General features: G+C 45.6%; 1 protein-coding gene across 1 annotated transcript in view; it reads left to right on the top strand.

Moving 5' to 3' along the window:
* The window catches only part of DIS3L2 (DIS3 like 3'-5' exoribonuclease 2), a 418,510-nt gene that overhangs the window by 241,969 nt on the left and 149,303 nt on the right, over positions 1 to 27,238 (top strand). The window contains exon 9 of the mRNA XM_007943808.1: positions 1,312 to 1,391. Coding sequence (XP_007941999.1) covers positions 1,312 to 1,391 — 80 coding nt within the window. The remainder of the gene's footprint in view (positions 1 to 1,311; positions 1,392 to 27,238) is intronic.

Genomic DNA, 27,238 nt, shown 5'->3' with positions numbered 1-27,238 from the left:
AGAAGGGCTGCTTATGCACAGGGAGACAGCTCAGGGGGCAGGAGTGCATGGAGGGATGGACACAGGGAAGAGGTAACTATCGGGAGGAAGTGGGAGGGGAGCTGTTGCATGGTGGGAAATGGCAGTCAATGTCATGAGACAAAGTGTATGTGAGCTGCTGTATGGAAAGTGAATTTGCTCCGTAAACTTCCACCCAAATCACAATAAAAAAAGAAAGAAGGGACTGAGGTCCTTGCGGGCAGCATCACAGCAGCCTGACAGCCCCTGAGGTCTTTGGGGAAGTTGGGAACAGAGGAGGGTGGTGAGGAAAGGCTTTTAGAACAAGGGAGACCTGACCATGGCAGGCACCAAGGATCCATGCCTTCGGTGCTGTTGGGGGGCGGTGTGGCAGCGGCACTGCTGGGGCTGGGTGAAGCGGAAGAACTTAGGGCTCTGGGGGCCGACTGCAAGCCTGTGAGCCAGGGAGGAAGGGCAGCGGCTGCAGAGCCCTGCTCCCCACAGGCCAGGACCTGGGCAGGAAAGAGGACTGAGGGCAGACTCCACCCAAGTGAATGAGCGGGCTGGGTGCGGTGCGTTACACAGGAAACCATGAGGCAAAATGAGACTGGCCGGCGCTTCGCCGATGGAGATGTCAAGGGAACACTGCAAAGTTAAATGGGCCCAGAGTGGACTTGGTGGTAGGAGTCTGGGTAGAGGGTATGTTGTTCCTTAGACACAAACTACAATTAGGCCTGTTTTTCCATAGAACTGTATCACGGCTATGTGCGTGGCCTGGAGGATTTTGCAAAATGTGTTCCTGGCTCCTGTCCCCTGTGTCAGAAGTCAGGTGCTATGTTCTCAATAGATCCCATTTTATGAGACAGGAGAAGGTACCATGGATTGTCCTCATATAGATCCTCCAGGGACAGAGTCCCATCAGCCGCTGGGGAAGGGGGAGGCAAGAAGAACTTGGGGTGATTTTCCAAAGAGACTGCCCCCTTCTCAGACCCCTATTCTGGGGGGCCTCTTGCATGGAACTTCCACTCACCAGCTCATACCTCTTCGTGCGCTGGGTCCAGAGCATGTCAGTGCCAGTTTGCAAACGAGGAAAAGGACCCCCTCACAGTGTGGGCCCTGTCATTTTTGCCCGTGTTGTCTCTCTCCTGTCTCAGCGTTCACTACAGTCCCCTTCCCAGGGTGACATGGCAGACATTGCCCTTCACCTCGCCTCACAGAGCACATGGCAAATAGAAAGTTCTTCAAGCTACGGTCTGATGGGATGAGGGTCAGATTGTTTGTGGCACAGCTGATGGTGTCTCCACTCTCTCCTAGAAAGGCCTGTGTCTTCACCATCGACCCGTCCACTGCGCGAGACCTCGATGACGCCCTCTCCTGCAAGCCGCTTACTGATGGTAGGACAGAAATCTCTACCGCTTTGGGTATCAGGCAGTCCGCGGGGTTGGCCTGGCTGCCCTGTCAGTGCTTCCCGGGCAGCACAATACGTAAGGTTGGGCTTACTTGGCTTCTGAACTTGCCAAAGGCTCCTGAGTTCTGCACACATATTTGGCCTAAAGATTGTGTTTCCGTGGTGAGTTTGGTGAGGGTGAGAATAAGAACTTGCCTCTCATCAGGACTCTTCTCAGGCCTCAGGAGAGGAAGCAGTGAGGGCAGAATTAATGTCAGGTTTTGGCCCATGAGGGAGATCCTGTGTCAGTCTAAGGCATGGGGCCCTTTACCCGAATCTGACAAAAGAGCGGGATGCTTGAAGGGGGCCTAGTGGGCGTGCTCCACAGTGGGCTAAAGGGACCCCTCTCCTGACAGATGCCCCCCAAGGCCTGAGCTGGAGAAGCCTGGCCTCCTCCCAGCAGGCCTTCATCTGTCCGACAGGTTGCAAAAGGCAAAGCATTGTTGTTGTTGTTATGTGCCATCGAGTTGGACCCAACTCATAGCGACCCCTCCTTGGGTTTCTGAGGCGGTATCACTACGGAAATAGATCGCCCATCTTCCTTCTGAGGAGTGGTGCGTTTTGAACTGCCAGCCTTCTGGTTAGTAGTCAAGTGCCTTAGCCACTATGCTCCCAGAGGCCTTAGGGACCCTTTAAATGCTGTTTTAGGATGGATCTAAACAGGAAATAGTGGGATTGAGGCCTAGCTTGTCCAAGCTTTGAGAATTACAGTTGGAGGAAAGGGGGAGCGCCAGTTGACCCTCAAAGGAAAAGCGTCGGGTGTGAGAGGAGCAGGCTCGTCCCCCACACTTTCTGGCACCTTCCGAACATGCTACTTGAATCTCTAGCCACATCCTCCCCCTCTCAGGCTCCTCCCTCCTGGCGGGTGGCTGAGTGCTGCTTTGGGCATAGGTCGTTTTCAGAGATGACTGTGGCACCAGCACGGCCTCTGGCAGCTTGTGCATGGCGGGGCCACCTCTGCAGTTTCTGTCATGGCAGTGTTGGTGGTCCACTGCAGAGGGGGCCCCTCTACATGATGCGTGATGCGGGCTCGGCACGTGAGCTCTCCCATACTGTCTTCGGAAGGGGGGCTTAGCAGATAGAAGCCTGAGAGGCAGCAAGCGTCACGGCCCATAGGTACTTTTCTTTTCTTTAGCTAGTAGTCCTCCTGGAGGCTGTTGGAAGGATAGTACAGTATTTTCAACTAGAGAAAATTGAAAAGATGAAGCACAGGAGAGAAAAGTTCCTAGGGCGAGTTTATAGGCATCATGTATTTTTAAAATCCCAAGGTGGAGCAGCATACTTAAAGAAGGAAAGACTCAACTTCAGCCAAACAATAGACAGGCCTGTAAGGAGAACAGCAATACCAGGGAGGTACTCACTCATTAGAACAACCAACCTTACGAGGTCAGAGGGCAGCATCTGCCCAGGGATAAAGCTCCGAAGGCAGGAAGGGGTAGGGAAGAAGGACGAAGCGAAATGGTGACCTCAGGGAGTGCTCTGGTTCCCTGGTGCCGCTCTGACAGGAATATGCCACAAATAGGAATGGAGTTTATTCTCACAATTTGGAGGCTTTAAGTCCAAGTTGAAAGTGCCAGGCTCTAGGGACTGGGAGAAAGCCCTTCAACCTTGGGGTCCAGCTCTGCCTCCTCCTCCCGGCCCACTGGAGCTAGAGGCGTTTCTTCACTCAGACAGCTTCTGGCTGCTGCGGCTGAGAAGCCCCAGGGTCAACAAGTAAAAAGGCACAGTCCTGATGTTACCAAACCACATGGCAGGCCATTAACTTAAGTCCATTGTAAGTCCCAAGGTCAGCAGAGCATAGCAGGCTGCTGAGCAATGACAAGTGTGCCATAGGCTAGAGACCATTCCCAAGGCTTCTCCTTAAATGTAGGAAGCAGACCACATCCCAAAGGCAGCTACTCAGCTGCTTGTGGTAGATCCCACCATGGAGTTGATTGCCAGGCTCATCCTGGGGAATAACTACCTCCAGCTGCCCAGCCACTCAGCCAGGCCCAGCCACGTTGACACACGAACAGAACCACCACAGGGAGGAAGTAGGAAGAGTATCGTTCCAGTGTGGGGACTGCATTCGGCGTCACTAAACAAAATGTGTGTGGGTTGTTGAATGGAAAACCAATTTACTCTGTAAACTTTGACCCAAATCACAATTTAAAATAAAAAGGCAAAGACTGGGCCAGTTTCTCACATTCTGAGCCATCTCTGCTTCTAGCAGAAATGTGGGCCAGCCTGCTCCCTGGGTGGACTCCACTTCCTGAGCCACAGTCTGAAAAGCCAGGGGACTGTGGCCCTTGCCTCCTGGATTTCCTTCCCTCCAGGATCACAGCCCTGCTCTGGGTGTTGTCTTAAGTGCTTGCAGGCAGCATTCATTGATTTTTGCCCTGTTTGATGGTTGCCAGTGGCCAGCAGTAAATCACATACCTATTACCACATCTCAGTTTCCTTGGAACCCTTCTCCTTGCAGGGACACCAAGGAGTATGTGTGGGTCCTGCCCACGTGTTGCATTTCACATCAGGCAATGGTATGATGAAAGATATGACAGGAAAGCTGAATGGGGGACAGATGTTCAAGTCTGTAAGTCTCAGACCAAAGAGTGCTTTTTCTTTGTCAGGCCAGAGGGAGCCAGCAGGTGTTGTTCAACAGAAGAGCGGTCAGAATGAGGAAGGAAAGGGAGCGGGGACAGCAGTTCCAGCTGAGGGAAAGTGGAGTGGAGGCGGGACAAGGCAGAGGCACCCTGCGCTGGTTTGGAGGGGTGGGCAGTGAGGAGCTGGGCTGGAGATGGAACAGTCGCAGCCCATCTACCAGCAGACCAGGGTTCCAGTGGCATCTGGTAACTAATGAAAGAAGAATCCATGGAAATGGATGTTGGCGTTGAGGGAGAGGAGCCCAGGATGGGCACCCTGGCAGCTGCACCCTGGCAGATGGAATGTTAGAAATAGGAGGACACACTGGTTTGTCAACATGGAGCTGTCTGTCTGGCGATACGCATTTCTATAAGCCCCTGCAAGTCCTTTTCAGAGGATCAAAGACCAAACCCACTGCCATTGAGTCTACTCTGACACAGCAACCCCATAGGGTTTCTAAGGCTGTAAATCTTTACAGAAGCAAGATTGCTTCTTCTCTCTTCTGCAGAGCAGCTGGTGGGTTCGAACCACCAACCTTTGGTTAGCAGACAAGTGCCTTAATCACTGCACCGCTAGAGGTAGGGTATAAATAAGCTAAGTGTGTGCAGCCTGTATAACCATACAAAGACAGCCCAGAAGAAAAGTCAGGTGCTAACAGTGACTTTATTAGGCTGATGGAGTCATGCATGTTTCGCACTTTTCTCTAGCTTCCAAATTTTTATAATGCAATAATAGTTTTATAATAATAATAAAAAAAAATTACGAGGTGCCAAAAATCGCGGGCTGCCCAGTAGCACGCTGCGTCGGGTGACAGGCACCTTCCTGGGCTTCGTCACCCTCCCTTCCAGGGGAACCAGTCACGTCTGCCCATTTGGCAAAGGCAGAAACTGACATGGCAAGGGGGTCGGGAGAGGCTGAGAAGGCTGAGCTGGTCGGTCAGGAGTTTTTATGGTGGCACTTTTACAGTTGGCCTTTGTGACAGAAGGTCGTGCCAGGGCCATTATCCCGGGAGATGAAAACTGAAAGTCGGTTCCAGTTTGGATCGGGGAGGGTTAGTTACCAGTTGATGACAATTTTTTCTTAGAGGGAAAAAATGTTTAATAATTCAAAGGGCAAATAATGTCTTCTGGCATGTTTATGTCATCGTAATGATTTTTATTTAAAGAAAAGGTAAAGATTTAACGTTCTTGTAGTCCCGTTGAGCTGAATGACTGGTGTGTAAGAAATAAGGTACGGGGACAGTTGTAATGTCCCTCGTCCTCAGTCTCCCTTTCTGTAACGTTAGATGGGCTCCAAAGGCCTGTTACCTTCACCAGCGTCTTCTACCAAGTACAAGACTTAGACATTACAGTTCTGCAGCTAAGTTCTACCCAAAAGAAATGACTATCTGTTCTCCAGCAGATCACTGTTAGTTTGGAAAGCTGAGGCAGGCCGTGCCACCTCCCTCGTGGAATTGCAGCTTCAGAAGGGAGCCAGTCTGTCATCTTGCCCAGTAATTCTCCACCTTTTTTAGCCGTTAAACACATGGCAGTGGGACACTCCTGGGAGCATTCCCCAGTGCACAAAAGTTAACCTGTAACCCTTTCACTGTTGCAGTGAGTTAGAGTGGTGTAGTAATGATAACCCAGAATGGACTCTAATGCAGAAAGATAGTAAATCATACATTTCAGCGTTTATTGCTGTAACAGATCACTTGCAACACACCTCATGGTTGACTTCACCACTCAAGTGTGGGAATGCCACAGTAGTCACATCATCTTCTGTGCTTGGAATACCTGTCCAGCATCCACTTATTGAATATCCAGATTGCATTTAACTCTCTGCCTTTAAAGGCAGCCCATTCTGCCTCGAGATTGCGTGACTGTTAGGAAACCCTTCCCAGTAACAATCTGAGACCGTCTTCCTGTGCTTTTCCACTCATTGGCCCCATCGATGCCCTTAGGGCCTACAGAAAAAGTCCAATCTCATGCGACAACCTTTCACATACTGGCTGAGAGCTAAGTTGTGTCTTCTGAGTCACAGCCCTTCCACGTCCTTATGGTGTCTGAGCCCATTTCCCAAGTCTTGGAATCACTTCTCCCTTTATGAATTCTGAGGAACACAGCTACCTGTGTCCAGACTTTTCCTTGGCTGGCACAGAATGGTCCCGTCTCCTAGCCACTTCTGCCTTATTGATTGGAATTGGGGCCCATGGTAATAGCTGCCCCTTCTGTTCAGTTAAACAACTATTTATTGCTTTATTCTAGTGTCTGAGAAAGGAAATTGTCACCCCGACAAGCCAGGGTCTTCATGCAGCTTTTTAGTTGATGAGGCTTCTAGCAGATCTGATAGGAAATCCTGCCCACCATTTCTGTAGCATCTTGTTCTCTGACGGTGCTGCTGTGTGCCTTGAATGTGGCAGAATTAACCCAGTCAGGCCTGAAACATGAATGGATGGAACTGGCTGAGGAAGGGAATTGGGAGTGACTGCCAGTAGGTACAAGGTTTCTTTTTCTTTTTTAAACATCTATTGTGGTTTGGGTGAAAGTTTACAGAGTAAATTAGTTTCCCATTCAACAACTTATACACATTTGTTTCATGACATTAGTGCAGCCCCCTCACTGTAACAGCACTTTCCCGTTTCCTTCTTGGGTTCCCTGTTTCCAGTCACCCATCTTTCCTACCCCTTCTTGACTTCTGGACTTTGTTTTTGGGCAGATGCTTCCCTTTTTGTCTCATGTGGCTGGTTGTTCTGAGGAGCGCGTTCCTTACGGGTGTTGTTGTTCACTTTATAGGCCTGTTGTTTGGCTGAAAGGTGATCTCTTGGAGTGGGTTCATTTCCAGTTCCACTAGTCTCTATCAGCCCAGTAAGTCTGTTGTTTTTGGTTTTGTTTTTTGAGTTTTGTCTACATTTTTCTCCCCCTTGCTCCAGAACTTTCTTCTGTGATCCCAGTCAGAGCAGTTAGTAGTGGTAACCAGGCGCCATCTGGTTCTTCTGGTCACAGGCTAGTGGAAGCTGTGATACGTGTGGTCCATTATCCTTTGGACTAAGTGTTTCCTTGTGTCTTTGATTTTCTTCACTCTCCTTTGCTCTCGATGGGAATAGACCAATAGTTGTATCTTAGATGGTTATTCACATGTTTTAAGGCACCAGTTGCTACTCACTAGGATGTAGAACATTGTCTTTATGGACTGTGGTATGCCACTTGACCTAGATGTCCCAGAAACTATGATCCTGAGTAAGCCCTCAAGCCCAGTGACTCAGCCCCTCAAGGTGTCTCGTTATGTCTAAGAAGTTTGCATAACTTTGTCCCCTGTATGCCCTACTGTATTCTTGATATATCTGCAGCACGTACAGATGCAGATGTAGAACTATCATCTGCCAAATCTGTGTATGGTTACGTGTGTACTTCCATATGCCATCCCACACCTGTTCAGCTTACAAATCAGCTGACGTGTCCACTCATAAATTGTTGCTTGTTGCTGCTGTTATTACAGAATCGGGTGTGTCGTAGTAGTCACATTGCCGCCTTTCAGTCTTGCGTACTTCCCAGCATCTTCCTTTGCCTCAGTCATGTTGTGCCAACCTCTCCCGTATTGTGTGTTGCCTTTCCCACCACCCAAGTTAATACATGTTGATGTGTGCATTTATTGCTGTAAATTGACCTCTGAGCACTCCTTTTGTTGTGTCCCAGAGGTTTTGACATGTGTTTTCGTTCTCATCTGATTCTAGGAAATTTTTTATTTTTTCTGTTCTCTAATGGTTTTTAAGCAGCCTGTTACTTAGTTTCTTTGTTGTTGATATTTTTTCCTTCTTCCTGTTAGTTGATTTCTAATTTTATACTGAGAAAATACTTGTATTATTGTGATGTTTTTTAATTTTCCTGATGCTTGCTTTGTGCTCTAGCGGAGGGTCTCTTCTGGAGAGTAGTCTGCATGCACTGGACAAGACCGTGCACTGTGTGTTGGTTGGGTGGAATGTTCTGTGTATGTCTATGAAATCAAATTGGTTGATTATGATCTTCTTTATCTTTGTTGAATTTCTTTGTAGTTGTCCTGTCCTTTTATTAAAAGTGCTGTGTTAGATTCTCTTATTACTATGGAGTTGTCTATTTCTCTTTCCAGTTCTGATAAAGTTTGTTTTATATATTTTGGAGCTCTTTCATTGGATGCCTAGATGTTTATTATGGTTATGTCTTCTTGTTCAATTGGCCCTGTAATCATTATATAATGTCCTTTCTTGTCCTTATGCTGGTTTTTGCCTTAAAGCTTATTTTATCAGAGATTAATATTAACACTCCTGCTCTCTCTCTTTTTTTTTTTCTCTTGAATTTTTATTATGATTTGGGAGAAAGCTTACAGAGCAAATTCATTTTCCATGCAGCAGTTCATACGCATTTTCTTTCATGACATTGACTGCAGTTCCCCACAATGTAAGTCTTCTTCCTATTTCTTCCCTCTAGTTACTTCTTCCCTGTGTCTTCTTTCCTATGCATTCCTGTCCCCTGAGTTGTCTCCCTGTGTAAACACTGCTGTCTGTTCTCCCACAACTGATTGCTCTACGGAGTGTATCTACCTGATGTAAGTGTTCACCCTATGTGCCTATCTGTTGTTTGGCTGGAAGCTGCGGGAGTGAGTTCAATACCAGACCTGAAGGGTAGCTAGGGGCCAGATGAGTGACTGAAAACAGGAAACCCAAGGAGGAAACGGGAAAAGTGCTGTTAACAGGCTCTATCAGACCAGTAAATCTAGTCTTTTTTTAAAAAATGATTTTGGGTTTTGTTCCACATTGTTCTCCCACTCTATCCAGGATCCCCTGCACTGATTGCTTTCTGAGTGGTTGACAATGATACCTGGGCATCATCTAGTTCTTCTGGTCTCATAGTCATATGGGCTGAGGATCACATGGTCTACTAGTCCCTTGGACTAATTGTTTCCATGTGTCTTTGGTTTTCTTCATTCTTCTTTGCTCTAGAGGAAGAGAGACCCATCATTGTATCTAGATGGTCACTTGCTCCTGCTCTTTTTTTTAGTTCCTATTTACTTGATTTTTTTTCCGTCCTCTGAATTTTAGTTTATTTTTGTCTTTGTGTCTAAGATGTATCTTTTGTATGTAGCATATTGGTGGGTCATGTTTTCTTATCCATTCTGCTGCCACTGTCTCTTGACTTGTGCTTTTAATGCATTTACATTCAGTGTAATTATTTATAAGTATGAATTTACTGCTGTCATGTATTTGTGTGTATGTGTGTTTATAAATTTTTTGGGGGGGGGGGGCTGGTGCTGATGATTTCTTTTTTCCATATACTTTTCTAAAGAGTTCTGGTGGCACAGTGCCTAAGGTGTTTGACTGCTAACCAGAACGTTGGTGGTTCAAACCACTAGCTACTCTACAGAAGGAACATGGGACAATCTACCTCGGTAAAGATTTACTCCCTTGGAAACCCAGTGGGATCTCTATGAGTCGGAATCGACTCAATGGCAGTGAGTTTTTGAGTTTATGTACTTTTCTGTGCTGAGTTCTTTCTCTTTGTGGATTTTCTTTTCACTTCCTTCGTTGCTATTGATTTTGTGTTTACTGAGTCTTTGTGATTTTCTTTTTTATTTTGGTGAGAAGATTTGTTGTTTCTTTGTGGTTACTCTGTTTTTATCTTCCTAAGTTTAAAACAGTCTTTTCTATCTTGATATCCCCTTAACTTCCTCTCCATATGGAAGTTCTGTAACTACCCTGTTTCCTCCCTCTTTCTGTTTTGAAGTTGTCATCTTCTACAAATTGATGTCTCAAGTTCCCTGTTTTTGGTCTTGAAGCTTTATTTTATTTTTGACAATGCCTTATCTGGGTTGGTTCTGGGTGATGTCATGTGTCTTAATCTCAGGCTGTTGTCTGATATTGTTGGTTCTCAATCCAGAAGACCACCTTTTGTATTTCTTGTAAGATTGGTCTGGTTCTTAGAAATTCCCTTAGTTTCTGTTTGTCTGTAAATGTCATATTTGAGATACAGTTTTGCTGGATTTATGATTAATTCTTGGTTGACAGTTTTTTTTCTTTTCAGGGTTTTATATATGTCATCCCATTGCTTTCTTGCCTGTATGGTTTCTGCTGAGAAATTAGAGCTTAATCTTACTGGTTTCCCCTTATCGGTAAAATTTCATTTTTCCCAAGTTGCTCTCGGGATTCTTTATTTGTCTTTGGTTTTGGAAAGTTTGACTGTGATATGTCTTGATGATGGGGGAATCTGTCCTACTTGGCATTCATTGAGCTTCTTAGGTGGATATCCTCTCATCCTTTGTGATATTAGGGAAGTTATCTGCCAGCAAATCTTCACAGATTTTCTTGGGTTTGGGTTATTTATTTTTTTCTCTCTCTCTGTCCTTGTTCTGGAATTTTCATCACATGTAAATTATTCCTCTTGATGGTGTTCCACATAACTCTTAAATTTTTTCAGATTGGTATCAAGGTCTTCTATTTTGCTGATTCTGAGATCCATTGATTCAATTCTACTCCTTTGTCTTTCCACTGCATTATGTATTTCAGAAATTTTAGTGTTAATCTTCTGGATTTCTGGTGGTTGTTTCTGTATTTAATTGTCTGTCTATTTTGTCATTGTTACTGCATTATTTTCCTGACTTCCTCTAGAGGTTGATTAGTGTTTCTTTAATCTCTTTATGATCTCTTGGAGGGCCCTATTCTAAATCTTTTGAATTCCTCGTCAGGTTTTTCCATTACCATTTCCTCCTCAGGAGGGTTTCCTACTTCACTTACTGGAGCCATCATGTCCTGCTTCTTCAGGTGATTTAGTATTGTCTGCTGTCTCCAAAGCAGTCAGGTGTTAGTACATTTGTTTAGTAATTGTGTGTGTTTTTGCTGCATCCTGATATTTTGGTTATGCTTTGTTTTGATGCATCCGGGCAGATGGGATCTGCGTGCTGTTCTGGTCACTCCTCTGACTGTACTGGAGCTCCCGCCACCTGTCTCTGGGTGGATGGAGTGTGAGCTGGATGTGTGAGCTTGGGTCTTTGTTCTTCAGTCTGTGGGGTGGCTGAGGGCAGGTTGGACAAGTGTTGGCCTCTGTCTGTTTTCAGTTCAGTAGCACAGGAGCAGGTAGCACTCACCAAGTGGGTGGGGAGTCAGGTATGGCTGGCTCCTGCGGGATGGGGGGTGAGTGCCAGGGAGGTGAATGGAATCACTCTGCTGCTGCCTTTTGCACAGCGTGTGTGTGTGGCCAGGGGAGTGGGGTTGTGAGTGGCAAGGTAGGAGGAGGGAGCAGCAGGTGGGTGCACCTGAGGTCACGTTGCCATCACCTCTTGCCAGGCAGGGGAGGCAGGAGGCAGCTCAACTGGGACACTGGGCAGGAAGGGCAGGGCGAGGGGCTCACGCTGCTTGGCTCCTCCTCTAGCAACTGGGTCAGGGTGCCTAGGCTCTTCCCAAGAGAGCCATAGTTCACTCCAGGAATGTCTATACAGTTATTCTGTGTCCATTTGGGAATTCTGTGAAGTTGTCTCCTGTGTTTCTCACCTGATGTTGCTGCTACCTTTGTCTTAAGATGGCCAAGCTGGGCTGAGCTGGTTGACAGGGCCCCTCCACTCCGTCTCTTCTCATTCACTGTTTCAGTCAATTTCTTCTTCCACTCACTGTTTGCTCTAGTTCTTTATCCTTTCATTTGATGTTGGTGTTTCCAATACTGTCTTCTATATATGTTTCATTTAGTTCCTTTGGTCTTTGCTATAGAAGGACAACATGGTGTTTTTGACTCAGCTGCCATTTTGGTTGGAAGTCCTACAGACTTTCTTGTTGAGGTGATAAAATGTCTGGAATTAGATAGTGGTAATGGTCGCACAATGTTGTGAATTTACTAAAAACCACTGGGGAAAATACAACTGGGTGGATGAATGAATGAGAATAAACAAACCCATTCATCCTTGAGGTTTTCGGGAAATTGGAATTTGCACTTTAACCACCATTTAGCAAGGTCTTGATGGAATGCCTGCATTGGACAGCAGAGTCACATACTGCTGGTCTGTCTCATCATCCAGCCACACAATCCCAGCTCCGTGTGCACAACCCCTACTTAACCTCCTGCTCCTGTTTCCCATCCCCAAGAGTATACAGCCTTTGACTCAAAGAAAGAAGGGTGTGTGCTACTGTCTACGGATAAGAAAGTAGCCCAGCAAGTGGGCACCATCTAGCCTGAGGGATGTAGGAATGAAGATGGCCGGCTGCCCCAGCCCCAGTCACACTTCCCAGTTTGCCTCTGTTGCCTTTCTGGCTGCATGGCTTTCTCTTCCCTGAGAAACCTGGATGAAGGAGCTCTGTCCCTGAGAGCCTGTGTCATTAAGGAGATTAGGAATTAGAGCCTAGGAACAGTGCCTGTAGGAACTCTGTTGTTGTTGTTGTTATGTGCTGTCGAGTTAGAACTCTAAGATGCCTAAACTCTGTGGTTTCCCATGTGGTTGTACCTGTTGCCTGCCTGCACTTGTTATGACTGCTCACCTCAGGACTCAGGGAGGAAGTAGGAGCTGGAGAGATCATGCCCCTGTGTGCCAGGCTTGAGCTAGAGAACCTGAGGGGTAGAAGAGGGTTGAGGAGTCATTTTAAAGAGCATGGGGCTGAGATGAAGTCTCTGGGCCTCCTCCTGGGAAGGAAAGAACGTGAGCATCCTGCAGCTTACAATGAAAGGTTCATGTGTGTCCCCAGTGACCAGGCCAGGCCCTCCCCTGGGCTTCACTTTTCACCTCTGGGAAGACCAGTCACCACCACCTCTCTATCACCCCTTTGCTCTAGGTCCCTCCGCTCACTGCATAAACTTAAGTCTCCTTCATCCTACAAATCCATTCCTCAACCCTGCCACAGCTTCAGGCACGTTCACTTTCCTTATCCACTGAGACAGCACGAAAGAATGGGCTCCTTGCCCCTTCTACTCTGTTACTTCCCACTTCCTTCTTATTCCCATCGCAGCATGGCTTCAGAAAGTGAAGTGAACAGGTTGCCATGACGCGGCCCACCAAACATGTGCGCAGTGTTTGGTCTCTTGTCCGCTCCTCCTTGAGACCCTCCCTCACTTGACTCGAAGGCTCCACTTGTTCTTGCTTCTGACTTGTGCACTGCTTTTCTCCGGCTGCCTGCTTTAACTCTTCTCCCCTGCCACCCCTCTTGGGGCTCTGCAGAGCCTCAGCTTGTCCCCTTCATGCCACTCTCTGTAGCCTTGGCACTTGGTTGTCCGTTTGCCTGGAGGGCTCTTTCCCTGGAGATTTGGTGATGAATTCTCTCACCTCCTTCAAGATTTTACCAAAGTGCCATGCTCTCAGCAAAGCCTAGCCCCTCTACCTCTGATTACCCCCTTCCATCTTTTATCCTCCTCCCCCACCCCTGCTTTACTTTGTCCTCAGCGCTCATCCCTTGCTAACACATGATCTGCTTACTATGCTAATCTTGTGACTTACCTGTCTTCCCACTGTTCACGCTGGGTCCCATCATGAGCACAGAGTAGGTACCCAGCAGATCTTTGCTGAATGAGTAATGAGTCAGTTTGCAGGCCCTCAGGAGGGGACGGTTTCCCAGCTGGAGAGAAGAGTGTGTACAAAGTCTCTGGATGACAGAAGGCATGGTGTTTGGGAGGGAACCACAGAGAGCTTGAAATGTCCAGAATATGAGGTTCAAGCGGGAAGTTATTGTAGATAAAGCAGAGGTGAGCTCCAGCATGGCTTTGCAGGCCAGCCAGGGAGCCTAGATTTCCTGGAGAGGGCAGCATTCTCAGTTGGAGCGCAACATCCTCTGTTCGCTCAAGAAACAGGTATTGAGGGCCCCCTCCTCGTGCCAAGCACTGTGCTTTGTGCTGGACATACAGTGGTGAAACACTAGACAAGATTCCTGGACTCTCCCTTACCCTCCACTCCCCACCTCATGTTTAATGTTGTGTAATGTTTAATACCAATTTAATATTAAACAATGTGAGAGACCCATCATTTAGATGTGGGAATGGAGTGGGAGGAGACAGTAACGCTTAAACCTAGACTTGAAGACTGAATAAGAGTGAGCTAGACAAAGAATGAGGAGAAAGAACATTCCAAGCTAAGGGAATGGAGCTTCTGAAGGCCCTGAGGTGCAGAAACCCTTGGCACCTAAAGGAGCCACAAGAGCAGTGTGGCTGAGCGTGGTGGGTGGGACAGCTGGGAGGTGAGTCAGGAGAGGGCCTGCAGGCCCTGGTAAGAAGTTGGAGTTGTATTCTGAACTAATGGGAAGCAAAACATTTCCAACAAGGGAGAGTCTGCACCCAGTGTGCAGCCTGGAGAGACCATTGTGGCAGCAGTGAGGAGGCCAGTGCCCTAACTAAGGCAGAGGCCATTGAGCCAGATGGGAGGGAAGTGAGAGCCAGGAAAGGGAAGAGGGTAGAACTTAGAGTACCTGAATGTGGGCAGCTGCAGGAACCTCTTAACTGGTCTCCTGTGTCTACCCCTTCTTATCCCCCCACCCCACCCACACACACAGACATACACTGAAGCAAAACCATCCCCTTGCTCCACACCTTCCAAGATTGTTACTGTGAGCTACTGCTGTCTCTGCCTACCTTTCCAGCTTTGTTCCCCGTTGTCTCTCCTCTGACCCACCCTTCTCCAGCCACGTGCCTTACTTGTTATTCCTCAGACATGCTGCCTTAGAGCTTTGGCACCTCCTGTTCCCTTGGTACACAACTGCTTTCCCCTAGATCGCATTACTCTGATGTCTCTATTGACATGTCATCTCAAGGACACCCTTGCTGACCATCCTGTCACCACAGTCTTCTCTACCCTACCCTCATCTTGGTCTTTTTTGTTTTTTTTTTTTTTTTTTTTGAGGTGTTTCTTGTGGGTCTGCCGCATTGGATGGCAAGCTTTATGAGGGCATGGATATCATTTCGTTCATTGTTGAGCTCTTGGTACCTGGAATACTGTGTATTCTAGGTGTATTGACTGTTGGCACACGTGATGTGTTAAATCAAAGAATGAGTAAATTTATAAAGTTTGAGATATTGGAAGTAAGGGATGAATCTAGAATGACATCCAGGTTTCTGACTTGGGCACTGGGTGGGAAGTAATGCCGTCTAATAGGAAATGTTGAGGGGATGCCAGTGGGATTGGTACCTTGCTCTTGGGTTTCCTACGATCTGGTAAAACCTGCGGCATACACTGTCTAGCCCCAAAGTTCTATCCCATGGTTTACACCCTCGAGAAACTCTTGCACGTGTGCATTAAAACATGTAGAATAATCAAGACAGAATTGTCCATAATAGCCCCAAACTGGAACTTTTGCCCAGATGTCCATCAACAGATTAAATTGTGATGTTTTCAAGTAGTAGAAACAGGAGAGGTGAATCTTGAAAGCATAATATTGAGCCAAAAAATCATAAGGACTGAAAAATGTACATAGCATGAATCTATATAAAGTTTGAAACTGGATTTAAAAATACAAAAAAAAAAAAAAAAAATCAACATCTTCTTTTGGGATATACAAATGTGGTGATACTCCAAAGAAAAACAAGGGGATAGTGGTTATAAAAGTTAGGATAGTAATCACCTTGAGGGAGGACTGATTGATTATAGTTATACTCTGGGGCATGTGAATTTTATGAACAACTTTATAGCAATAAATGAATGAATGAATGATGAAGTGGGTAAATTCCTAGGAATGGATAAATGAGGCATTCCAAACACAGTCCCAGGTCAGTGGCATAAACCAGAATATAATATACATGATGCTATGCCTCCTATAATGCCTGGAAGCCTGAGTAAACTGCCTCCTTCTGCACATCTGAGTTTACCTCCATTATTGCCTTCTACATAGACACAACACAGAACTGAAGTTTTCTCCCACAGCTTTCCTTACAGCATTCAGGAGCTAATTAACTCTCCAAAATGTTCCCCGTGCTGACCTTCACACTACCTACCAGTGAGCCAAGGATCTCCCTTTATTATTTATTACCAAGGGACAATCAAAAGGAAACTGTCTACTCAAAAAATAAACCTAGATTCTCAATGGCAAGCAGTAGAGGAACAATCCCCAAATGGAGAGGCCCCCAAACCACATGGACCCTGGTCCCCGTCACAGCCATTCCCTGCATGCTAACCACTACTCTCTCCTGCCCACTGACTTTCGGTGCTGGCAGGACTGACCACCACTTTGGTCCTAAACACAGAGGAAAGTAAGCATGTTGTTGTTGTTGTCTGCTGTCAAGTCGGCCCCAACTCATAGCGACCGCTCCTTGGGTTTCCAAGGCAGTATCACTACGGAAGTAGGATTGCCCAACCTTCCTTCCGAGGAGTGGCTAGAGGAGCATAAACATCAGGAAGTGGCTTACTTCCCTCCACTCCCACACAGTGACATGCCCCCACACAGTGAGCATCACCCAGGCACCCACCTCTAACCTCCAAAAGCTTAGACCAAAAAGGTTCTAGAAGGAAGTCTTGGTCTGCCTCCTGCATTTGTACTTCCTGTCTGAAGACTTGGCCTCTTTAGGAAGCGTAACATTAGGGGGCCCTGTTTCCCTTTGTTGCAGTGTTGTTGGGTACCATTGAGTTGGTTTGGCTCTGACTCATGGCAGCCCCTCTTTACCGCAGAATGAAGTGCTGCCCAGTCCCGCACCATCCTCACAGCCATTGCTCTGTTAGAGCCCATCGTTGCAGCCAGTGTGTCAGTCCATCTCGTTGAGGGTCTTCCCCTTTTTCACTGACCCTCTACTCTACCAAACACCATGTCCTTCTCCGGGGACTGATCCCTCCTGATAACATGTCCCGAGTGCATGAGACCAAGTCTCATCACCCTTGCTTCTGAGGAGCTTGTGGCTGTACTTCCTCCAAGACAGATGTGTCCCTCTGTGGGCCGTTCAGGGTGTGTTGACTGTTCTTTGCCCATGCCTTGCTCTGCGGGCACAGCAGGAGAACCGTCTCTTCATTGTGCTGCAGCGGCAGGGGGAGGTCTGCGTGCTCACAGAAGCAAAGATCATCTGGTTATACTTCTAGTGAGAAGCTGGTCTGCTGCTTCTCCTGCTACACGTGCAGCACCAGCCACAGGGTGACTGGGAGGTACCGTGACATTACCACGTGCTCTGTCCCACTCAGCCTGGCACAGTGTATTTCACCATGCCTTGTAGTCCCAGGGAGCTCTGGTGGTGTAGTGGTTATGGCATTTGGCTGCTAACCCACCAGCTGCTCCATGGAAGAAAGATGAGGCAGTCTGCTTCCATAAAGATACACAACCTTGGAAACCCAGTGGGAGTCGCTGTGAGTCAGAATTGATTTGATGGTGTTGGATTTTTTTTTTTTACCCCTCACAATCCTCAGCTCAGGCTGTACCTGTATCCCACGCTACATGTGGTGCTCTCACAACCCACCTCACCCCCACCCCTTATTGACAAGGTATAAAATGGTGAAATCCTAGGCTGTCACTTAGATAGGTCATTGGATGAAAAAACAGACATTGAAGTCAGAGTCTTCAAGCACAGCCAGAGTGTACCACAGCCATCTGATGCACGAACATGCTGAAGCTCCCTCCCACTGGGTTGGCCTGAGGGGACAGATGGTGTCTGGTATGTTCTCTTCAGGATCTCACAGAGCAGCCTGGGCACCGTATGCAAGGGGCATTCCCAGCCATCTCGTCTCTGAACCACTTCTTGCAACCTTCCTTTGTCTTCACTTTCCTCTATCTTGTTCCCAACGTTCTGGCTGCTGGCCTTGCAGTTAGTTGGTCTATTTCAGGCCTTTCCTAACCGTTTGGAATTTGACTTTGTCTCAGAGAATTCTTTAGTTTGAACCCTGGATTCCGCTCTCTACATTTTCTTAGCTCGTAGGTTGTGCCCTTGTTCGTCCCACATCACCCAGCAGGATCCTGACCTGCCATGTTTCAAAGGGGCATCCTTCCTGAAAATTCTGCAGTATCCTCTAAGAGGCAATCCAGACTTAATTGGGAGAGTCTAATCTCTGTTGGAAATATATACCATATGCAGCTTAAAAGTAAAATCTACATGAAGCCTTTAATTTAACAATATATTATGCTTAAAATCTGTTCATTGTGTTCTAGAAGAGAACCTCTTCAGTGAAGGACAGCTCTTCAGTAACTTTTGGAAAAGAACAGTTCCACTGCAGGGCTGTTTTCTGCCTGGGTCCATCCCTGGGTTTACTCTCTGACGTCCTCGTGACGCCCAGGGCTGCAAGTGCTATTCCTCTCATGCTCCTTCTCTGTGTGCCATTGTTTCTAATTCCAGCTGGGAAGCACTGATTTTTCCTCTTGAAGTCTCTTCATGTCAGAGGTCATTCTGACCTCAGACACATCCCAGGCACCCCAAGCACTTGACCTCAAACAATCTTAATTTTCATAGTATTGCCCTTGATAATGAACCTGGGAAGAAATATGGAAAATTCTGTTGAGCTGCCAACTTGTAAGGAAATGCATGTCTTCTCCATTCATCTGGGGCATTGGGGAGTGAACAACTTTAACTGTCCATGTTGTATGATCATTTTTTACTGAATTGTACCTTGACTCAAAAAATCCAAATAACTGAATAGTCATGCGAGGCCTCTGGCATGGAAGTGGGCTTCTGGGAAGCTTGCCAATGAGTTCCTGTTTTGAGGACACAGCATCTAAGTGGAAAGATTAAGTGGAGAGACAGCTCCACCCCTCTAAATCTTACTCCTATGTTCCATTCAAACCTTGCTAGCCTGATTTCTGTGGGGTCTGGGCTTTGGAAATTCTCTTTTTTCATGGGTGTCTCAGTGCACCTTGTTAAACCACATTTGGACTGTGTCCTGTTCATCTGCTTCCAGCTCTGCTGATTGGTTCCAGTTTCCTTGCTCGGTAAAGCCAAGATAATCTGGCATCCACCAGTCAGGCATCCTCAAGTATCTGGCACCAAGGTAAACCTGGAAGCCAGTTCAGAAGTCTCAGCGATCCAGCACATTCTGCATGATGAGAGGCAGTCGTGGTATAGCGGAAGGAGCACTGAAACAGGAGCAGGAGAACCGGCTTCCTGTCTCCTCTTTGCCTCTCACACATCATGTAAATTCGGACCTATCTGATTTCTTTGAAATGTTGGGGGTTTCAACTAGACAGTTTCCCAGGTACCTTACAGTTGCAAAATGCTGAGTGTATTAAAAGCTAAGAGAGCAAAACTCCATTTATGCCTGTTGTTGCAAAAATACAACCTAGCTTTAAAGGTATTAGCAGTAACTGCTTAAATTCATACACACGACTGGTGTTCTTCCGCAAAAGTTAACAGTAGGGCAACAAAATGAGAAGTGGCACAGGCGTATCCCAGAGGAAAGAATTAACCTCTCTGTGTCTCACGTTTCCTGATCTCTGAAATGGGAATAGTGTTTGTTCTGGTGCCCTAGTGCACTGTAACAAGGATATACCACAAATGGGATGGCTTGAACAAACAGAAGTTTATTCTCTTACAATTTGGAGGCTTTAAATCTGAGTTCAAAGTGCCAGGTTCTAGGGGCTGAATGAAAGCCCCTCGACCTTGGGCTTCAGCTCTGCCCCCTGCTCCTGGCCCACTGAAGCTAGAGACTTTTCTCAGATAGCTACTGGCTGCTGAGGCTGACAAGCCCAAGGTTGACATGTAAAAAGGCACAGTCCCGATGTTACCAAACCACATGGCAGGCCATTCATTCAAGTCCATTGAAAGTCCCAAGGTCAGCAGAGCGTGGCAGGCTGCTGAACAAGGACATGGCTACATGCAGAGTTCAAGCATGCCAAAAGCTAGAGACCATTCCCAAAGCTGTTTCTTATATACAGGAAGCAGACTACATCCCTAAGGCAGCTACTCAGCTGCACACAGTAGATTCCACCATGTAGTTGATTACCTGTCTCATCATGGGGAATACTACATCCAGCTGCCCAGCCACTCAACCAGACCCAGCCAAGTTGACACACAAACTTAACTACCATAGTGTCTAATGCAGAATTACAGAAAGATTAAATGGGATAATCTCTGGCATTCAGAACTATACCAGGGAAAAAGGAAGTGCTCAGTGACTTTAGCAGCATTATTCATATAACACAAAACTGAAGACAAACCCCATGTCTGTCAGCAATAAAATGAATGAATTGTGTATACTCCTACGATGGAGTACTAAATGGCAGTGGCACAGAGCAAATTCAATACACAACATCATGGGATCTCAAAAACCTAATATTGAGCACAAGAAGGCAGACACTAAAAAGTACATGCTTTATCAATCTGTTTATGTAAATTCAGAACTGGCAAAACTGGTCTATGATGATAAAAATCAGAAGAGTAGTTATCTTTGCTGGGTATAAAAATGGAGGAAGCACAAGAGAAACTTCTGGAGTTGTGGTTCTGTTCTGTTTCTTGAACTAGGTGGTGGTTAACTAAGTGTATTCACTTTGTAAAAATGAATTGAGCCTTATATGCTTGACTTTTGTACACTTGATGTATTTCGTGCTTCAATAAAAACTTTATTTATAAAAGTCACAAAGGGACACACAAAAAGTAGGAACACCCCAATGTCCATCAGCTGATGAATGGATAAATGAAATGTGGTACATTTGTACAGTGAAACGTTAGTCGGCCATAAAAATAAATGAAGTCCTGATACATGCTCCAGCATGGATTAATCTTGAAAACATTTTGCTTTGTGAAAGAAGCTAATCACAAAAGAGCACGCTTTATATGATTCCATTTGTATGAAATGTTCCAGAATAGATAGACGTATGGAGACACAAAATAGGTTAATGACTGCCTGGGGTTGGGAGGAAGAGGATAACTGAAAATGAGTATGTGGTTTCTAAAATTTTGGGGTAATGAAAATGTTCTAAAATTGATTGTGGTGATGGTTGCACTACTTTGTGAGTATACTGAAAACCAGTGCTTTGTGCACTTTAGGTGAACGAATTGTTTGGTATGTGAATTAAATCTCAGTAAAGCCATTATAGAAAACAATTAAGGGGTGCTGTTAGCTGTTGCTGTAGTTAGGCACCATCAAGTCAGGTGCAGCTCACAGCGACGCCAAGTACAACAGAACAAAACACTTCCTGGTCCTGCACCATCCTCACAACCATTGCTGTGTTTGGGCCGCTGGTGCAGCCGTTGTGTCAGTTCATCTTGTTGAGGGTCTTCCACTTCTTTCTCTAACGCTCTGCTTTACCAAGCATGATGTCCTTCTCCAGGTGTCGGTCCCTCCTGTAGTTTTGATTTAAGCACTTTATGAAAAGGCTGTATGTATCTGGCCCTGTGTATGATAGATGAAGATCATTGGTGGTGGGGTCAGACAACATTCTGAGGCAAGCTCTGCCACGTACTAGCTCTGAGATACTTGGCGAGTCATTTCATGTCTCTGAGCCTGAATGCCTTCATCCTGTAAAATGTGAATATTCCTCCTGCTGACTCCATAGAACTTTTGAGAATATCATTCATTTAATCAAAAACTATCTGAGTGTCTTTTATGTGCCAAATACAATAAATGATAACTATTGTAATAATTGTCAAGGAGATATTGCATCTGAAGTCTTTTTTAGCAAGAGAGACAAGTGAACTTGAGAGTGCGTCTTGAGGAAAAAACATCTTTGCCTTACTGTACGTTGTTAGAACTTACCACAAAATACAAAACTAAGTTGTTAGTATTGAATTATGTTCAATATTTTATTAAGAAAAAGAAGTGTATACTACAGTCACAGAGGCTTTCCATCCAGAAGTATTACAGCTATAAAGGACAGATGATTAAAATGTTGGCATCCAGTTACCTAGGCAGTTTGGTAGTTCAGGACACTTTATATGATCTGTTCTATAGAACTGAGTTATACGTGTAATTGATACATAAAAAAATCACCAAACCCACTGCCACTGAGTCTATTACAACTCATAGCAACTCCCATTGGGTTTCCAAGGCAGTAAATCTTTATGGAAGTAGATTGCCTGTCTTCAGCTGCTGACGGTTTTGAACCATCACCTTTCTGGTTAGCAGTCAAATGCCTTAGGCACTGCATCACCTGAGCTCCTTAGCTGATTGTTGTTGTATGTGTGTCGATTCGGACCCAACTCCTAGCAACCCTCCTTGGGTTTCTGAGGCAGTATCAGTACCGGAAGTAGATTGCCCAACCTTCCTTCCTAGGAGTGGCTGGTGGGTTTGAACCACCAGCCTTCTGGTTAGCAGTCAAATGCCCTAGGCACTATGTTACCAGAGCTCCTTAACTGATACAACGTACAAAAATAGAAGTGAACAGTGATTACAAAAGTGCATGACCAGGTTTTTATTTCAGTGACTGTTTGTTGCCCCAATAATGGAGTCACTGTTGGTTATGTTGAGAGTCATACTCTTATTTTACTTATTTGTCTTTAAATGTGTGTTTCACCAAGTAAATGTGTAACTGTTTTTTTTTTTGTTTTTTTTTTTTCCAAATTTAGAGCTTGTAGCATGTACGAATTGAGAAGGGAGTGACTATAAGTTCATCAAGTGATAGATTCTAGGAGACAGTCCCCATGAGGTGGTGAGGGAGAGGTCAGGCACTGGAGCTGGACTTGGATGCAAGTTGTCTGGCCTCCCTGAGGCTCAGTTTCCTCATCTGCAGAGGTCTGTCTTACAGCAATGGAACGATTGAAAGAATTAATACAAATGCAGTGCTTTGAAAACTGAGGGGTCTGTAAGCCGTTGCTATAGAACAACAAGTAGGATGGGTCATATCATAAATGCATGTAAATTATAGATCGGATTTTGTTGTTCACTTTTGTGAAGCCTCAGGGAAGCAGAAGACAGTTTCTCTTTCATGCAAAGAGATAAGTAATGAGACTGGGAAATTAGATCCGCAAGAGCTAATTACCATGGTGAGAAAATAACAACAACCCCAAAAGCCTTCTCTAAAATGAGCAAAAAGCATCATTAAGGGCTTTTGTCACCAGACTACGAAGCAAGCAGTTAGCTTTTGCCTCTCAAAATACAAGGTGAATCAGAACTGTGGTTGAATTTCAGTTGAAAGGAAGGCTTTGGGTTGGATTAAGCAGTGGCTGATAACTTAGCATTTAGTGAATAGGTATTTAAATACACATAAATGTTTTTATTTCTCTAAAACCTATTTACAAGTGTACATCTTCTCTGTATTTGCTATTCAAAAACAAAAGTCACTGCCATCTAGTCACTTCTGACTCATAGTGACTCCCGTTGGGTTTCTGAGGCTGTAAATCTTTACAGGAATAGATCGCCTTATTTTCCTTCCATGGAACAGCTGGGGGGTTTGAACCACTGACCTTCCGGTTAGCAGCCAAATGCCTTATCCACTGTGCCCCCAGAGCTCCTTCTATTTGCTGTTAGAGGTTAGTAATTGTGTTTTGTTAATGAAACAGAGAATCTTTTTAAAATGAGAAAGTTCACAGTTGAAAGGGGATATGTGCTAAACTTCCATCTTCAGACCTGCACCTAGGAAACCGTTCTGCTGGACTCGCACACACGCTCCCTGCTCGTGCCTCGGAAGTGAGGCAGCAGCCATAGGCTGCCACGTACCGCATTCCCCTTTCTGGCCCGAAACAATTGTTTGCTGTCGAGCAGGCGGATGTTTGGGGCTTGCTGTTTCATTTACTGAGTTTGCCTGCCAAGTGCTTTAGTGCCATGATCAACCAGGAGGGTGGTCACAGGAGCCATCACCCTCTCGGTGCCCCCTGCCCAGGCTGGCCAGTGATGCAGTGATGGCTGTCCTGAGTGTGGTTGGGGGTCCACGGGTGAGGGGTGATGAGAAGAGGGCTAGAGGTGCACATGGAGGGAGCACAACTTTTTGTTGGGTTTTACTTTATGTGTGTGTGTGTGTGTGTGTAATATGTATATACTATTAAGCAATACATTTATGATAGAAAAATTAGAAATTGTGTGTAAGCAAAAAGAAAACTTGCAAATTCTACCACCCAGAGAAAAGATTGTTACCATCTTGATATATTTCTTTTCCTGAGTTTCAAGCCAGCTTTGCATTTTTATTTTCTGTATTGTTTTGTCCAGTTTTTGAGAGCTGGAAAAGTTTCAAATGTGTGTAATGCAGAAAAGAACAGCCCCGTCCTCCAGCGATCAGCACTGGGGCCCTTCACTCTGCTCTTCTCTGGTGGTTACCTTCTCTTCCACCTCTGTTGGCTGGTCTTTCTTCTGAAAACTCTTAACTAGTTTTACTTAACTGCATTTGTCCTTTTAAAACTTTTTTCTTTCCTTGGCTCAGCCTCTGCTGGCTTTTTTTTTTTTTTTTCCTTCAGTTTTTGGACAGAGAGTTGTGAGCATGCACAAAAGCAAGCAGAATGATAGTGTGGTGAAAGCCCCTGTCTCCATTGCCCACCCGCCGGTAGCCAGGCAGCTCAGGCCACTTGTACACCAGCCCCGCCTTGTCCACCGCACCTCCACCCGCAGCCCTTGTTGTTGTGACCTGCTCACTTTTTAACTACCTTCAAGGGTCCTTGTCAGCCCCTCTGACTTCACTTTTCTTTGGCACCAAGGAAGGACCCGCTGTCCTGCCCTGTGCTCTGCTCGGCAATCTGTCCCAGGCCTGACCAGCTGACGTGGGCTTTCCCCACTCACTCCTGAAGTGCCTGGAAGTTCCCAGATGTTGGGTGTGCCAGCCTCACATGGTCAGCTCCTCATTCTCTTTCCTGTTAATGAAGGAGGCCATTGCTCAAATCATTTGGAAGGGGAAAAGTGGAATGTACGGCCTGGGTGTTCTCTTCCTTGCTGTTCATATAAATTTAAACTCAGATTCCTGAACTTTAGATTGAACATGACAAAAATTGCTGTGTGGGCAGTTGAGTTGAGTACTTGCAGATTGATAGAGCCCCTCGTAATAATGAAGGAAAAAGGCTCTTTAAGTCGCTTAGTTCCAGAAGGTGAGCTCACCAGCTGTGCAGTTTGTAACAGGAGGTCCTCATTTAACCCTTTGCTGGATGGCCAAAAAAATCACAGACTCTTCAAATCCTGGCCTACAGAGGGACTTTAGGATTCATCTTGTACAACCCCCTCCTCAATACATGGGTACCTGGCATAGGCTAGAATTTTTTTACTTTGACCACTTTTAAGTTTATGAAATCTCCTCAAACCATCACCACGTCACAGCGAGGGAGCCCTGCCCTGGCTTGCCATACCAGTGGTCGACTTCTCTGTGCGATTACATAACCAAATACCACACAAAATTGGAAGACGTAAGAGTTTAAGTTGTCCCTCTTACCCAGCAACCCAATCAGTGTTCCCTCCAAAGTCAGAGGGAATTTGCTCACCCCAACTAAAAGAGGAAGTTTATTATGTGATCCAAGCCATTGTTTTTGTTTTGTATTGTTTTTAACTTTTTATTATGAGTTGGATGAAGGTTTACAGAGCAAATCAATTTTGCATTCAGTAATTCATGCACATTTTGTTTAATGCCATTGATGACAATCCCCACAGTAACATAACTTACCCACTTCCTCCTTGTGTTTCCATTCCTTCTTCTTTCCTATCCCTTCCTGCTTTCTGAACTTTGTTCTTGGGCAAATGCTACCCTTCTGATCTGGAATGGTTGATTGTTCTAAGGAGTGTGGACCTCCCTGGTGTTGGTGTTCACTGTATAGACCTGTATTATTTGCCTGAAAGTTGAGCCACAGGAGTAAGATCAGTCCCAGGCTTGAAGGGTGACTAAGAGCCATAGTCTTGGGCCCCACCAGTCTCTGTCTGCCCAGTGAGCCTGTTCTTTTTTATGATTTTGAATTTTGTTCCACATTTTTCTTCCACTCTACCCTGGACCTTCTAATGTGATCCCTTTCAGAGGTCAGTGGTTTTAGTGGTCGGTAGTTGGGCACCATCTAGTTCTTCTGGTCTCAGGGTCTGAGGCTGAGATTCATATGATCAGTTAGTCCTTTGGAATGCTTCCATACGTCTTTGATTATTTTCAGTCTTCTTTGCTCTGGACAGGGAGAGACCAATAGCTGCATCTTAGATGACCACTAACAAATTTTAAAGACCGCAGTTGCTACTTACCAAGGTAGTATTTAGAACATTCTCCTTGTGGACTGTGTTGTGCCAGTTGACCTTGATGTACCTGGAGACGGTGGTCCCAATCTCCCAAGCTCAGTGGCTCATTCTTTCAAGGTGTTAGATTATGGCCTGGAAGTTTTCATAATGTTGCCCCCCCTGTGTACTCTGCTGTATTCATGGATATATTTGCAGCATATGTAAATAAATATATGGAAATATTCTCAGTCAAGCCTGTGTCTATTCCTGGGTGTAGTCCCATTTGCCTTCCCACACCTGGTCAACTTGCGTATCTGTCTATGTACCCACTCGTGGATCATCACTGTTACTACAGGATTGTGTATCTAACCTTGTGACCTTTGACTTAGGCCTCCTACCAGTGTCTTCCTTTACCTTAATTGTTTGTGCTGACCTCCCCCTTACTGTGTATTGCATTCCCCTTCACCCAACTTAATATGTATCTTCTAGTTAGTGATTTAGGAGCTCTGGTAGCATAGTGCCTAAGGCACTTGACTGCTAACCAGAAGGCTGGCGGTTCAAACCCACCAGCCACTCCGCGGAAGGAAGGTTGGGCAATCTACTGCTGTAGTGATGCCACCTTGGAAATCCAAGGAGGAGCTGCTGCGAGTCGAATCTGACTCGACAGCAGTGAGTTTTTGGTCTTATACAATATTTGTCCTTTTGTGCTTGACTAATTTCATTCAGCAAAATGTCTTCCAGTTCATTCATGTTGCAAGGTGTTTCTCAGATTCATTGTTATTCTTTAACATTGTATAGTATTCCATTGTGTGTATGTACCATAGTTTGTTTGCCCATTCATCCATTGATGGGTAATTAGGTTGTTTCCATCTTTTTGCTACTGTGAATAATGCTGTATTAAACATGGGTGTTGCATATATCTGTTCATATCATGGCTCTTATTTCTCTAAGATACATACCTGCTAGTGGGATTGCTGGATCTTACGCAATTTCTGTTTCCAACTTTTAAAGGAAGCACCATACTGTTCTCCACAGTGATTACACCATTTTATAATCCCACCAGCAGTTGTACGAGGGTTCCAGTCTCTCCACACCCTTACCAACATTTGCTTCCTATTTTTTTGAACTTTGCTATTAGTACTGGGGTGAGATGATATCTCGTTGTTGTTTTGATTTACATCTCTCTAATGGTTAATGAGGAAACTCTGGTAGCGTAGTGCCTAAGGCACTTGACTCCTAACCAGAAGGCTGGCAGTTCAA

Source organism: Orycteropus afer, unplaced genomic scaffold (genome assembly GCF_000298275.1).
Source record: "Orycteropus afer afer isolate SDZICR_OR568_19922 unplaced genomic scaffold, OryAfe1.0 scaffold00006, whole genome shotgun sequence".
NCBI lineage: Eukaryota > Metazoa > Chordata > Mammalia > Tubulidentata > Orycteropodidae > Orycteropus > Orycteropus afer.
The sequence above is the reverse complement of the archived record's forward strand: the minus strand, read 5'-3'. Positions and strand labels throughout refer to the sequence as shown.